Source organism: Musa acuminata, chromosome BXJ2-7 (assembly GCF_036884655.1).
Source record: "Musa acuminata AAA Group cultivar baxijiao chromosome BXJ2-7, Cavendish_Baxijiao_AAA, whole genome shotgun sequence".
Classification (NCBI taxonomy): Eukaryota; Viridiplantae; Streptophyta; class Magnoliopsida; order Zingiberales; family Musaceae; genus Musa; species Musa acuminata.
In genome coordinates, this window is record NC_088344.1 from 4,623,175 (window position 1) to 4,638,084 (window position 14,910).

General features: G+C 35.8%; 2 protein-coding genes across 3 annotated transcripts; both read right to left on the bottom strand.

Annotated features, from left to right (window-relative positions):
- Positions 1 to 169: 169 nt before the first annotated feature.
- LOC135616771 (SEC14 cytosolic factor-like) lies at positions 170 to 5,414 on the bottom strand. Of its 2 annotated transcripts, XM_065116330.1 has the most exons (11): positions 5,230 to 5,414; positions 5,083 to 5,111; positions 3,577 to 3,660; positions 3,428 to 3,481; positions 2,948 to 3,025; positions 2,792 to 2,845; positions 1,958 to 2,017; positions 1,779 to 1,874; positions 1,036 to 1,137; positions 850 to 930; positions 170 to 767 (listed from the first exon to the last, which is right to left on the bottom strand). In XM_065116330.1, exons 1-11 carry the CDS (start codon positions 5,282 to 5,284, stop codon positions 459 to 461), a joined length of 1,002 nt encoding a protein of 333 aa, XP_064972402.1. In that variant the 5' UTR covers positions 5,285 to 5,414; the 3' UTR covers positions 170 to 458. The 2 variants fall into 2 exon arrangements, with proteins under 2 accessions (XP_064972402.1, XP_064972403.1); XM_065116331.1 differs by lacking the exons at positions 3,428 to 3,481; positions 3,577 to 3,660.
- A 4,544-nt stretch (positions 5,415 to 9,958) lies between these two features.
- LOC103990492 (uncharacterized) lies at positions 9,959 to 14,910 on the bottom strand. Its single transcript, XM_009409656.3, has 9 exons — positions 14,738 to 14,910; positions 13,615 to 13,800; positions 13,236 to 13,365; positions 13,073 to 13,153; positions 12,569 to 12,756; positions 11,498 to 11,593; positions 11,332 to 11,425; positions 10,559 to 10,672; positions 9,959 to 10,308 (listed from the first exon to the last, which is right to left on the bottom strand). The coding sequence occupies exons 1-9, from the start codon at positions 14,855 to 14,857 to the stop codon at positions 10,205 to 10,207; spliced, it is 1,113 nt and encodes a 370-aa protein (XP_009407931.2). The 5' UTR covers positions 14,858 to 14,910; the 3' UTR covers positions 9,959 to 10,204.

Genomic DNA, 14,910 nt, shown 5'->3' on the forward strand with positions numbered 1-14,910 from the left:
GGTTCATGGCGTTGACCAAGTCAGCGAGCTAGAACGTGGGTATGACAATGGAACAGTGTCTTTAGTTTGAGGGGTTATGGGCCTAAATTAAGAGGAGGACCTGAGCACACCAAACCCTATTGCATTCACAAGAAGAAATTGCAAGATGCAACTCAAAGCTTTAAGAACCTGACAAACGAAAAAATATTCATATTCTACGAGAATATAAGATTGCATAGAGTGTCCAGCTTTTTCTCTTCCTTATATATGCTTTAGTAAATCCACTATTCAACTTCCTATTAAACTTGCATCGAGAGATTGCAAGGACTTGCCAGTGTATCCCAAGTAAGTTGGGTAAGAAAGATCAATTTGAAAAAAAAAAAAAAAAAAAAAAAAACAGCAGCTGTTTTACCGAATGATCTTTTGTTGCGATGCACTAGGAGCGTGAGCAGATCAGGAGAGGAGAGATTGATGCACTGTTAAATCTTGAGACCACTCAAAGAGCGGCCGAGTCCATTGCAGTCTTCCAACTTGTGCATCTCTGACTCGATGGTCTTAGCAATCTTGATTCCCTCGGGATTTGGCTCAGGCACGTCTACGTGAAAAGATCCTTGCTTCAATGGTGCGATGAATTCTCGGCTCGGTGCTCGCTGTTTGATGTAGCTGTAGAGCTGCTGGTGGAAGGGATGGTCGAAGGAGAAGCAGTCATCAGATCCAGAAGACGAGTGCCGAGATGAACCAGAACCTTCTCTCTTACAGAAATGGGGAAGAGAGGCATAATCCATTATCTACAGTGACGAATCGACCAGACTTGTCAGTGTCAGTAACATAAAATCTGATCAATAAAAGAAAAGCTAAGCAGTTACTTACTTTCAACAACTCATCTCTTCCACAACCTTGCAGTACCTGCACTTTCCTTCTTGTCCTCTCTTGCAAGAGAGGTTTCACAACCTGTGAAGAGAAATCCAGAAATGCATAAAGTTCAATGCTTATTGCAAGAAAGACATCAACTAAGCAGAGACAATTGTAAAAGGAAGATCATTCATTGATGTGTACCTTCCAACAAGCCGAAAATACATATGGAACATTAACGATATAGTAAGTTTCCGTCTTCTCTGGGTAGTTTAGGTCATCGATGGTAGATATGATGGTCAATAACTGCACTCAAAAATCAAACAAAGTGTGATGACAGTCGTGGTGAGTTAATCAAGCCACCTGTTTTATAAATGTCTCAAAAGAAGAAAAAATATAAGAAATAATCTACAATTCAAATAAAACATAGCAAGTGCATTTCTAAATTTCTACAGACTAATGAAACATCACTATTTGGCATATGTCCTGCCCAAGACAACAGAAATCTAAGCAGTTCGAAACATGTGCTGAGATAGTGCTCCTGGCAATGCCTAAAAGGTATTCCTTCAATTAAATCCGTATCAAAACCTCTTAGGAAAATTCTTGGCTATGCAGTGTCAGAACATCCAAAAGGTGGAAGTTTTCAGGACAACTGATAGTCCAATCTCGAAAAGCAACTAAGATCAATCCATTATTTATCATGTCAATGGTAACTGTCTTAAGTATTTTGGACCGCCGAACAGGATTCTCTAGATGCAAAATAATAGGCTATGAGGTTATTTTGAGCCATCATAATACAAATCCAACCTTATCAGCTCATAGATAATACACATAATATGGGACTACTGAGTTGCAAATGATGATTTAGATTCAAAATCATGTGAGTTAATAAATCCAACACCGATGCCAAAATTTTGAAAACATAAAGAAAATATATGAAGAAGTACCTTTATTTGACTTAATGCTGAAAGCTTCAGGCCAGACATATCTAAAACCTTAACACATGTGCCAACATGCCGCCCATACTTCTTAGTTGCCGCAGGCTACAGGGGAAATAAGGTAATAAGTAAATGACATCATATTTTAAATTGTGTAAAGCTAGTAAACTCTGTAAATTACAGCTCACCAAAATTACACGATCCCGGTATTCATTCAATTGAATATGTGACTGCACATAGTAGTTCACCTATGTTCAAGTGATACCCAGATTATTAAAACGAACAGAGAAAGATTTAGCTGCAATAAGTATCTGGAGAAAAACAATGTAATTTTGAAGCACATATCTTTAGCAAAGACTGCCATCTTCTGGCCAGCCAGAAAGCAAATTATACTCACTGCCTATTGTAATTTGCACTGACAAACTTATGTAGCAAGTGTGCACTAAGAGAGTTTCTTCTACAGAACATATTGGTTAATCCAAAAGGTAAAGTAATTAAGATAAATAAATGCAGGAACTGTTTCCATTCCATGCATGTTCTTTAAAAATTTGTTCATCAGCATGTCTCGGCAATAATAGTATTATCTTGCACATGAAAGTAATAATGTCAATAAATCTGATGAGCCTCATTCAGTCTCCCATTTGACCTACTTAGATAGCCAAAAAGGTGTGCATAAATACCTTATATATATACATGCAATATCACTGGCAAAACTCCCTATAACTTCTCAGAAACATAAAGGAGCCTGTCTCATTTATGATATTACACATATGGCAAATCTAGAAATGATCTCTTAGATTAAGATCAGTTGTCCCTTATTATCTCCTCCAGCCTCTCCCAATTGGTCACCACTGTGACCAAGCAATGCAGTGGTAGCACCTGAAGTCTTATATCGACACGAACGGCACGGAAACATCAAAATTTTGAAGACTAATGAAGAACAAAATTTGATTAAGAGATCAATTAAGCAGCTATTAACCTAGACATCAATGATCTATTATATGGAATCTTACAAAACTTACTGATGCTTTATCATATGTGCTAAGGCCAACGCCTATTGCAAAAACAGGGTGACCCTGTCCAAGGTAAAGATTTGAAGTTATAAGAAGATAATAAGCTATAATACACCACTCACAGTAAGGTGTAGGACATCCTCTGTGTACAAAGAGAAGACTTACATCCTTTGTGTATCCTGGCATTCCTATAAGTTGTGAATCACGAATCCCTCTATATAAATCAGCTGGAATTATAGGTTTCTGCATGGAGACAATAAACCATTAGAAAACAGTAGACAATATTTTTAGATTTAGTAAGATTGGCACTTTAAGGCTAGCATGCTAATGATGTTATTCATTCCTTTTGGAAGCCTCTTCTTCTCCATTAAATGTCCTTTAATGACCATAATAAATTCGTTTGTACCAATGACATGGACTCGCTTATGAAAAAACCCAGTTCGTGCCGAAACTAATAAGTGGTTCTTTTCACTGGATTTGAACAACGCAGCAGATGTGTTCTCACTACAGAATTATATGTTTAGAATATTTAAGTCTTATATTATGATTCTATTGATCACTGGTTTGTTATGTCATGGAGGATATGCTGAGGTATAATCTTAGGTGGAATTCCAGAAAAGATTAGTATATTCATTTGGAACTCACAGCCAAAATATCATCAATATGATTTTGTTTCCTCCAATTTAAACAGTCCACCAGCTGCAACAGACATGGACAACTTGAAGTTTAGGATAAACAACGTTCGAATGCACTAAACAAGAGAATCGAATACAAGTAACCGATGTACAGAATACCATGTTTTGTGCTTTAGAGATATTCCACTCTCTAGCTTTAAGAAAGCGCACCAAAGTTTCAGTTGGATAGCCCTGATGGATATTCTGCAAATTAAATGGCAAGTGTAAAGAGCCATGGGACATCTTATTTTTTAAAAAATGAAAGAAAAAGTTCATTATATCAAATCGCATACGACGCTCACACACAAACTCGAACCTAAGACCAATCACTTATGCAACAATGCACAAACCAATCCGGATATCTCAACAAAGACACTTTTATCTTATTAAGCTTCAAATGAGCACAACCACAAAGAAAAGCGACAAAACTTAATGGATCAAAGGAGAAAGTGAAGAGTAAAAGAAAAGGATAATCACAATATTCCGCTTCATTTTCTAAAAGATATACAATAGAATGTAATTTATCTGTGTTCCATTGTAAAGTTTCTAGTCACGGTCTAGATGGAGCTCAGCTAAATAACTGCAACAGTGGCTCTTAGATTTGTTTGTAGCAGTCCAACGACCTGCACTTTCTTAACATGGACATTGAAATGGGTGATGCAATCAAAGTTGAAGGATACTAAAAGAAGAATGTTCATAGATTAAGCTAAGAGGATATAATGTCATTTCTAGCATGATTATGGAATCACAAGGAAAGGGTAGTTGACACAGCAGAGAAAATGATCTTTGACATCCAATGCATTATCAGGTCTTTAATATAAGAAAATGCCTTGTTAGTACCAATAAGTTACCATGGAAGATTCAAACACTATGGAATTTCCTGTTTAGAATTTATTCAAATTTCCTCTGCTGCACTAGGAAGCTTAGTGAAGTACTAGAAATCCGTGCTAGGACAAATTTTGCAAGTGTACAGAGACTGCCATTTCATACAGAAATTCTTTTGCCGTCATCTACTGGAAACTAAGACCTCATGAGTTTAATTGCGACCCATATCCATTTGATGTAAAACCAAACAACAAAGGCGACCATCATAAAAGATCATGAGCGATTGAGCTCACATTTATCCTAGGACTAAGCTCATGAATGATGAATCTAAACCCGATTAAGGCGAATGACAAAATTGATGGACATCCTACCGACTCCAAGAGCAACCTCCTTTCGGACACTAGATTGATTCAATCTCTCATCTCAATAATCATCAGAAAATGAACTCATTCCTTTTGATTTTGAGGGCAAGGAACCTTCTTTCTGAAGTATCTAACCAATAAAACCGTAACACATCCTATGCTAACAATTACAGTCCGAAAGGGCTCTCAAATCAAGTACCGTCAGTCGCTACAACTCCTGTGCATACACGAAACACCCGACGAAGCAGCATGACAAGCTCAATTCCACTTTTGTACTTCTGCTACTCAATAAAATTTGAGGATCCGATGACTTTAGCAGCCACTACAACTAAAAGTTTTCAGTTATGCACTCATTAACTCATAGAATCCACGCAGATCGTCCAATTCGAAGCAATTAAGAAAGGATCCACACAGATCTACCGTGTCCCGGGGGCCAAACCTGAAATGTGATCTTCGACGGCTCGTCCACTGCAAAATTACAAACCCAAAAACCGAAGTAAGGATCACGGTGAAACAAGACATCCAGAAATCGCCCAAAATCAGATAAAAGAAGCGAATGGAGTAGATCGGGAAGAAGGAAGAGGACCTTGGCCGATGAGCGCGGAGAGCTGCTTGACGGCGTCCTGGGAGGCGATCCCCATTATGCCAGGGATGGATCCGGGCGACAGGACGAGGGATTCGAAGTCGAGGGGAAGTAGGGAGAGAGCACAGAACACGGGCGGGGCTCCAATTCGCCTTCGCTCCCACTCACCTTCGAACGCTCATCTTTTTCAGTTTCTTTATAAATCGACAAAAAAGGAAAATAATTTTAATTGGGATTTATAGATTAATCAATTATTTGTGTGTATGTTATATTATTTAATGTGCAGTCTTCCGAATTAGTTACCGTTATAAATCCAAAACCACATCGAGTCGCTTATAATCACATGATAGATATTTACAGGTTGTCTTTTTGCAGATTAGTCCCTAAATGAAATATTATTTACAAATATATATATATATACATGTATGTATATATATATATATGTATGTATGTATGTATGTATGTATGTATATATATATGTATGTATATACATACATATATATACATATATAGATATATATATATATATATAGTTTTTGGATAGTTTATGACCACCATGGCTTATAACTAAGATTTTAGATTTGGCAATGATATATGTATAAATGCTAAATTAAAATTTATCAGGATAAATATGAAAAGAAAATTAAGGGATAAAACGAGCAATTTTTCATGTTAGTGCTGTTTTTGATTTAAATAAATTGAAGAAAAGACTACTAGTACTATTCATTGCTTCTAATAAGTCAAAATGAAAGCGGAATTTAATTTAATTTCATGTTTATTCTCAAGAATTTGAAGTTTTTATGGTGACCTTAGTATAATATAATTGAGAAAAAAAATAATTTAGGAGAGATAATCTAATACATAAAGTTTTTATTAATATGAGATAGAATTAATATATACCGTCTTATCTTTAGAGAAATTGTTATTTATATGAACTTAAACCAAGTTGGAATGAGTTAAATTTAGGAGAATTTTTTCTCTTTATTAAATCAAATATAAGGTTTATTTTATAAAAAAAATAAATAAATACTCACTTGAGGCTTCCTATTACACCTTAACTAAACATACTAACACAAAATAATAATAATAAAAACTTGAACTATATGCCCCTACCATTAATCTCCATATTTTGACTATTAATGTAAACTTCAAATGACATCAATAGCCATAAAAAGTCCTTATGATGATGAAAATATTAGGGCTGAAAATGACCTAAACAATATACATAATTATAAGCCAAGAGGTATAAGGTACATGCTATACTAAAATTAATGAAGGTGTGTTTCCAATGAAATTAGATGAACATGTGCAAGTGGTGCAAACCAATAGATGCACTTCTGAGCCACAGACAATGTGAGGTCAGACTGTCCCCTGCTTTTGTGTGTAGGAGATGCACTTGAGAGACAAAAAAAGCAGTCAAAAACATTTTGTAAACACCACCACCTCTCTTGTTGAGTGTTAGGAGACCCAAAGGGATGATGTTGAGGTGGCATTGGCATGTTCCCTTGGAAAGCATAAAAAATGAATGGATCATCTAACAACACTTTGTGCCATATTGTTTGTGTGTGTGAAGCATTTCCCTCTGTTTATAATGGAGGAGCAACAATGGTGTGATGTCCTTTGAAGCTTTTTATTTCAAGTAATTGGTGACTTGTTGCATCATCCATACATTATAATTTCTAGGGTTCCATTCAGCTGATAAGAAACCACATGAAACCACTCAAGAGGGTGATTATGTTATAACCTTTACACTTTACAAAAAAGGTAATTAACATCAAGATTTCTCTCTCTCTCTCTCTCTCTCTCTTTCTTTCTCTTGGAAGAACAAGATTGAATGCATCAATCAGGACTCCTTTTTTATTTAAGAGAATAAAAAAATAAATTACATTAAAAGTCTTTTAAATAAATATCAAAGCATAAAAATGGATAAGATAATCTTCCATTATTCATTAGCTTGCTTGTCATGAAGAACATATTTGTATGATTTGGAACCAACTAAGATCCCATCATGGAAGCAGTTGTTTCAGCATCACTGCAACAGTAATTAAATTTCTTGAAACAGTAGTTGGGGATTTCAAGTGTTCAGTGATTTGGAATCCATTAATATTTAAGTGGCCATATGTAGACAAGATAGCAACAAGTGTTTTATATTGGAGCACCATGTTTCATGTGTGATGCTGCTATTCTTGTTGGATATGATGTGCTGCATGGGATTGATGTTGATTTTGCCTGTTGAGAGTTAAATTGGTTTGTTAATCTGTAAGACTCTGCATCCAATTGTCAATAAGCATGCCAAGTCACATAAAATAAAAATTAGATTCATTTCATATGGAATTAAATTAAGAGATTTGCATTCTCATATTCTAAAGGAAAAAAAGGGTCAAATTACTCTTTAATAGACCTATATAAAGAATAAAATACATAAAGTAATATATTGGATAATTTAGAACTTCTCCTTTTTTATTTATTTTTACATGTATATCCTTGTAAATGTAAAAATAGCATAATTACCATTATAAATAGTAATAATTAATTAACTCAGATTAACAACCTCTAACAACAATCAATATTAATTTATTTGAATTAAAAGGAGTATATAATAAAAATATACTTAATTAACCTACTGTAGCTAACACTAAGAAACTACAATGGCTAACAGTAACATGTTTCTAAACTCAAATTTAAATAAGTAAGAAAATTATTGACTCCAAGAGAAGTACATGCAGTTCTGTCATTATGATTCAAAAGAAAAGATATTAAAGGGAGCTTCCAAGTGGCCAAGAAATGACTCTGTTGACTGTAGTAGGGCAGAGGAACAGGAGAGATATGAAAGGTAATCCATTGACTCTTCACCTCCATGATCACAAGTCAACCACCTCAGTCACATTTCCTTACTCCTACACCTTGGTTCAGTCACTCATATCTCAGGAAGTGTGAGCCATGTATGTGTATGTTCCATGTCATATTCCAACTTGCAGAAGAAGACAAAATGTCCACATCAAATCATGTTACTTGTTTATGATCATGCCTTTTGATAAAGTTGAGAGCAATATAACTTCAGCTAATGCTCCATGGTAGGTTGCCTCAGGAGGATTACATGCTGACAACTGGGCTATCTGTGATACTGATCCAGTGAGAAAGGTGCAAGCTTTAGTTATCCACTGATATCCATCACTAGATCAACTTAATCATCTCCTGACATGACATGGCTCAGAGGAGCTTATTCGTTCCCTCATTTGCTGCAAGTAACACACTAAGAATGCAGAGATTACAGAGGAGAAATATGGTGCAGTAGTATCAGATGCAGGGGTTGCTTTACAGATAGCTTTTTTGTTTTCTTAATGTTTGAATCAGTGAATAGGACATTTTGCATTCTTCTTCTGCATGCCACTTTATTCACTGAGCTCTCATGGCATATTTTTCTACTGGTGAGTTGTGACACCAATGCAGAGTGTGCCTTTCTCTGATACTGGTTGTTCTCTGGTGGCTCTTCCACTTTGTTTCCATTTTTGCTGACATTGATGAGCATGTTGGTGGATGCCTTGTAATGCCTTTTATTCTCTCTCTCTCTCTCTCTTCTCCACCACCTTCCATGGTGCTTTGATGAGGTTTATGGCAAGTCAAATTAACAATGTCAACTCCCTCCAGGGACCCATTCTTGCTGCAGGAGAACTCCCAAGACATGGCTATGCTTGTGTTCACCAGTTCAACCAAGACATGTTTCTGTGCCTGCCGGACCACACAAAAAAGAAAAGAGAAAGTAAACATAAATCAAAGTGGGAGAGGAAGAGAAGAGGGCCTGAGCCTTCATAGGTGTGTGAATTCATTACAAGGGGATGGATAGAAGAAGAGAGGGCTGATAACAGCAGTGTCTCTAAATGTACAGAGCAATGTTTTCTTGTAGGATGTACGATTAAATTAATCTTTTTCGGGGTTTACCTAAAAAATAACATATTTCTCCCTACAAACTTTAGTATTAACATACATATATGTATATATACCCCTCTAAATATTTAAATGCTCTTCTCGTTAATTAAATCGAACTTAAATAGTATTTTTAATATTTTTTAGAGTTGAGCCATGTGCAAATAAGATTTTCTAATACCATATTGTATTCATCTATTATCTTAAAAATTATATCCACAAACACCTTAAAATTTATAGAGATCCTTCGATGGGACTAATTATTTGGATATTGATTATATCAAATACTTATAAAGATAAAAAAATATACATTCAGGTATAATTTTGATGAGAAGCTTATTATTCAAAGCCTCAAATTTATTATTGACAATCTCATTATCTTTTAAAAAATAATAAAAATATTATTTTATTATTTTCAACTTTAATATTATTGATCTTATTCATTTATTTCTTCTCTAATAAAAATCTATTTATTTAAGAGAAAATATTGTCGCCCTTTTCATATTTACTTTAATAAAAATCTCGTCGTCCTTTTCATATCGTCAAGAAGAAAAACAAAAAAGAGTAAAAGAAAAAAAAATATTTACGTATATTTGCAATAAAATAATTTCGAAATATTAATTTTTTTTGTAAAAATATATTTAAAAAATTATAAATAATAAAGAGAAAATTAGCAATAGTAATTTCATCATGAAAAACATAGTAACTTGGACACCCTAAAGCTACACACATAGAATTGTATGAAGACTCATAAAACACTGCACTCGTGTAGCTATATAGAAACCGCAAAAAGACAAGATACATATAAATATATATTGAAAATAGCAGCTACATTTAGATCTCATCTTATGATTGGTCACAAAGGTGGTGACGATATATTCACTCAAAATGTTATCAAAATTCCTTTGTTTTATTTCTCTTTGAATCTAAGACAAATTGACACCAAAAGAAACCCGTTGGCATCACTCAGCAAAAGATTGCTGTCACATGCATCTCTTTGGCTGCAAGAATCTCGTACTAAGTATGCTGGTCCTGCAGGAAATAAGAATGTGTACTAAGAGAGCTCTGAAATCACACGATCACATTTCTCTTCCAAAATTTTCACAGCTTTCATGAATAGCTCTTCTGGCGAGAAAGCTCCAGTTGATTCAATGGTAACTGCACAGAGTTAAGATGGATGATAACCAACAGATTCGTTCAGAAAAAAAAAAAGCAAACGAAGCAACAAACATTTTGTAGGAAAATTTGAAGACCTTCAGTTGTAACGCGGAAAAAAAAAACAAAGCCTTGACTCTGGGTTGTGCTTCTTAATTTAGTTATCTCATGTTTTCAGAGGTCGAATAACTCGCATAGCAAAAGCATAATATCAGTTCATAGCTGCAACTCTGAGAGCAGCCATGGTACTTACAGATGAAGTGGTCTTTGACACGTCTCAGTTCCACAATTTCTTCATTTACCCCACGAACGCATTCTCTGCATAATGTACAGGCACGTGAGTTCGCTACCACTGCCTTCTTCTCACCTGTTCAGGAACAAAAACATTCGACCGATGAACACAAAACATAGAGAACGCAATTAATCACAGCATCTTGATGGAATGGATGCTCAACACAAGAAATTTGCGAGCTTGCTCAGAGACAAGTCACAAAACAAGGAATATCACATTCCTGAGGTGGCTAATGAGCCTGGACAATGTTATCAACACCAAACACGTACAGCATGCTAGTCTGAGCCATAAAAATATACGATATCACAATGGACAGTTGACTACCAAATTAAAACCCTTGTTAGTACACATCTTAATATGTGAGTATATTTGTGATGCAAGCAGCTACAATTTAACGACAACAGGTTTAAAGATTATCTACAACATCTGACGTTAAACTTTTTAAAAGAAAGAGACAAATAAATGGTGAGGCCCTAGTGAATGTTCTGGATTGTTTTATCTCCTTTTTCACTTTTTCCTCGCCAATGGAAACATGATTCGTTGTGTTTGTCATGGGGTCTTGCTTTGCTAAATGTAAGTGTTAAAAGGTCTTGTTGAAGTATTGGCATCACATAACAGGAGAACAATTAAAAGAAATCAATACCAACACTAATACCTTAGCAACTAAAACACCAATCGTGCCAGCAGCTAGACACTTCGATATCAGACATGAGAAAGAGGAAAATTTTACTGACCATTCCCAAGGTCTTCAATGTCAAAGACACCAACTGGACATTTCTTTACAAGCTTTTCAGCATCATCACCTTTTACTTCTTTCAATATTACAACCTAATAGAGAATATTAATAAGTATATACTTCTTATTGATGCAAGTTAAAAATAACAAAGGTTCATTATTCACCTCAGGGAGCATCCGGTACCATGCTGTAGCCACAGGAGACCATTTTGCATGTACTTTGCCCATGCCTTTTACAGCATGTGCTTCAAGCTCAATTACCTAGAAGCCAGGTGTCAATAGAAAAGGTCAATATTTGCATATTTAAGTTTTATTTAAAACAAGACAATTCAACTCGCTCGTAGTTATAAGATTTGTGGTAGTGGTAAATGATAAGCATAAGATTCTGAATATCAGACAGTAACTCTAATGGGAAACTACACCAAAAGGAACCTTAAGCTTCAGCATTCTAGGTATAAAAATCAAACTATACAAACTACTAGCCAAAACATTGCTTGACAGCATCAACTACTAGCACAGCAAAACTTCAAATTTGGTCTCTAAGGTGTGTGGCAAAACAGAGTCATCATTATTCAATTTCTTTGCACAAAGCATGATATTTAAATGTCCACACTATTATGGAGACCGCTATGGACCACAAGCAAAATGCTAGTTCATATATGCCCCGAGTACCACATAGTGAAAACCAAAAGGAACACATCAAGTAGTCAAAATCATGCTTAGTGGCATTAAGAGAATAAACTGCAACTATGCAAAAGAATCTTAAGGCTGAAAAGACAGAAGATTGGAGAGAATGATAATTACATGGATTCAACTGAATATCCAAAAAGAATAAAAAATCAGAAACATGAGCTCTGTAGGCCTAAAGAGAGAATTACACAGTAGATTTTAGTGCAGCCATCATAAACTTATTTACATTTAATTTACTCATGTGTGCCAAAAATTCCTTTAGAACACCCAACAAGCCCGAACATCCCAAAACTGGTCATACCAAATTTCAAGAGGCTATAAATACAGTATAAGCAGAATGAAAAGGTTATCAGCATTTTCCTCAAGACACAGTCACCAAAGAGAAAATTGAACCAAAATCATCTTATCTAATGCTAGCGCAACTATCAGAATGCATCTCACTTCCCATATTATTTCTTGTACAATACCAGTAATTTGTATAAATAAAAAGCAAAAACGTTTTGTACACAAGAACAGGTGGCCACATCCGAGAAATAGAAATAGTACCTGTCCTGGCCCAAGCTTGGCAAGAATGATATCATCAAACCTTACTCCAAGAGGTTTTTTAGAGAATTCTGCCATGGAATCTTGACTACAGCTGAATGATGTATAGCTTTTTGCTTTTGCAGAACTGTCATAAGTGGTCATTTGAAGTTCACTGCCATTTGGCAGCCACTTCAATTGATCTGACTTCACTGCATTTGAGTAACCAAGACAGATCACAATTACAATCCAAATAATGAAGCACTAATTACTCAAATTTTGAATATTGTAAATGCCCAATAGCATTGTAGAAAATGTAAGGTCGGGGAGGGAAAAAGGTAAAAGCTAATAGCACATTTGAGATTTTCAACATGGAAAGAATTTGGTTTCCAAAAAGAGAACACAAGACCCGGGTCTATAAGATTGTATAAAAAACTAGAATAAGGTGCAAGCACAAGTCCAACCATAATGCAAGAACAAATAAAAGAATGATTGAACCATATGTTGATTAAGACGTCAGAATAATACCTGTAACTCGTGAACCGCCCTTTTTACATGATACATGCATCTTATAGACAATAGTATTCCGTTCATTTGGAGTGTCATTTTCTATAAAGAAAATACATTCAAATGGATTAAGGAAACATACAAATGGATGGCCAAATCAAAACATACATTTATTTTCACAAACCTGAGAGATATTCAAATAGTCTCGGGTCAGCATTAAGTGGAACAAGGCCCAGCCTGTGGGCCAGCACCTCATCTGCTATCACTGATGTGTTATTGACCATGAGAACCTTCTCGATAGCCATACTAGGGACCTGGAAAGAATTTTGATGACAATCATTGTACCGAAGGCTAAACGAAATTCTAGTGCAAATTAAGCAAACATCAAAACACAGGAACTGAAAAGCAGCATAAAATAAAAGTACAAGCATGTAAAATTAATATTTGGATAGCTAAGGCGGACAGAAAGAAGGAATAAGAAAGCAGAAAAAGTTCTTCAGATAATTTTGATGATCTGTTGATGCCATTCATAACAACAAATGAGAGTTTGCTCGTCACTGTACCTCAGCGATGAGGATCCTCCTGAATGCATTTGCCAGTGAAGCATCAATGCCAACCATATCAAATTCAATCTCATCCTCAGTAAGCCTGACAACTTCAGTCTTAAAGTTCTTGCAGAACTTGTTTGGTCCCAGACTATTGTCAACTCCAATCGATGCATAAGCACCAGAGTACTGAATGCCTTCTGTCTTCAGATGCAAATAGAGATGTCATGCATGAAGCACATCAGTGATACAATCATACAGTGAGATATTAAGTGAAACCAACCACTAAATGAACAAGAAAATCCCGAACATGTGAACCTGTGTAATGAGTATTACTGCAACAATCTTCTTTCAACAATAGAAACAGGTATAAAAAAGTATGAAATTATTTTCCACATCGTTAGTTATAAAATTCTTTATTATTCTAAAGCGTTGAGTATTAAAGCCCAAAAAAATCACTCCAGATTACAAGCCATTGAAGAAATGGCGAGCTGCAAATGGAGAAGGATTAGGACAAGAACATCACACTTCTGCAAGTATAAACATAAGCCAAGAAATGAAGAGGCAAGTTTTAGAGAAATACAGAATCATAGAAGACCAGAATCAGAAACGTAAACCAAAGTAGAATCAGTAATCAGATGCAGATTGTCATGCAGATTGTCATGATGAAGCTGCCAAACTGTGAAGCAGGAGCATTGATCTCTTATCTGATTTTGTTTATGATTTTTTTTCCTAGAATCATGGACATATATTCAGAAAGTCCAAATATATAAGAAGAAGACTAATGAAAGATCGCGTCTAGTAGAAACGGAGCCGCAAGAAGCCATCTTTCTATTGAAATCACGCTAAATGTGACCCTTTGTACATTTCAAACGATCGTCGAAAGGAACATTACACAAACAGGGCAAAAATCTACATAAGGCCGATAACAATTCGATCCTCTTATTCTCTTTGTGATGTGTGTCAATGCCGCAGCCATGTGCATAATTATTTTAACACTGACGCACGGAGTCATGAACAGGAAACACTGATCATCTTTCTTTTACGATCCGTGAAAAAGGCACACAAAGCAGGAAAAAACTCGTGCTTGTTCGTCACGGCGATGCGCAAGTAACCAACAGCGGATTAAGGTAAGCCTTACATGGATCGGGGCGTCGGCCTTGCAGACGACGCGGGTTCGCTGGAGGTGGAGGTGCTCCGGCAGCTGCCCCATCGGCACGTCGGGCATATCAAGCGCCGATACTTTAGTCGACGACGACATATCTCCCGCTGCTACCACCACTACAACGAGACAGAGAGAGAAAGAGAGAGAGA

What these genes read in the sequence shown, in the direction of transcription:
- LOC135616771 (XM_065116330.1), bottom strand. Translation starts at nt 5,284, where the DNA reads ATGGGGATCGCCTCCCAGGACGCCGTCAAGCAGCTCTCCGCGCTCATC. An exon ending in TCTCTAAAGCACAAAACATG is followed by an intron (nt 3,482 to 3,576) that starts GTATTCTGTACA and finishes TGTCTGTTGCAG; the next exon opens with CTGGTGGACTGTTTAAATTG. An exon ending in ACCGGGATCGTGTAATTTTG is followed by an intron (nt 1,875 to 1,957) that starts GTGAGCTGTAAT and finishes TTTCCCCTGTAG; the next exon opens with CCTGCGGCAACTAAGAAGTA.
- LOC103990492 (XM_009409656.3), bottom strand. Translation starts at nt 14,857, where the DNA reads ATGTCGTCGTCGACTAAAGTATCGGCGCTTGATATGCCCGACGTGCCG. An exon ending in GGAGGATCCTCATCGCTGAG is followed by an intron (nt 13,366 to 13,614) that starts GTACAGTGACGA and finishes AATTCTTTCCAG; the next exon opens with GTCCCTAGTATGGCTATCGA. An exon ending in GGGCGGTTCACGAGTTACAG is followed by an intron (nt 12,757 to 13,072) that starts GTATTATTCTGA and finishes ACTCAAATGCAG; the next exon opens with TGAAGTCAGATCAATTGAAG.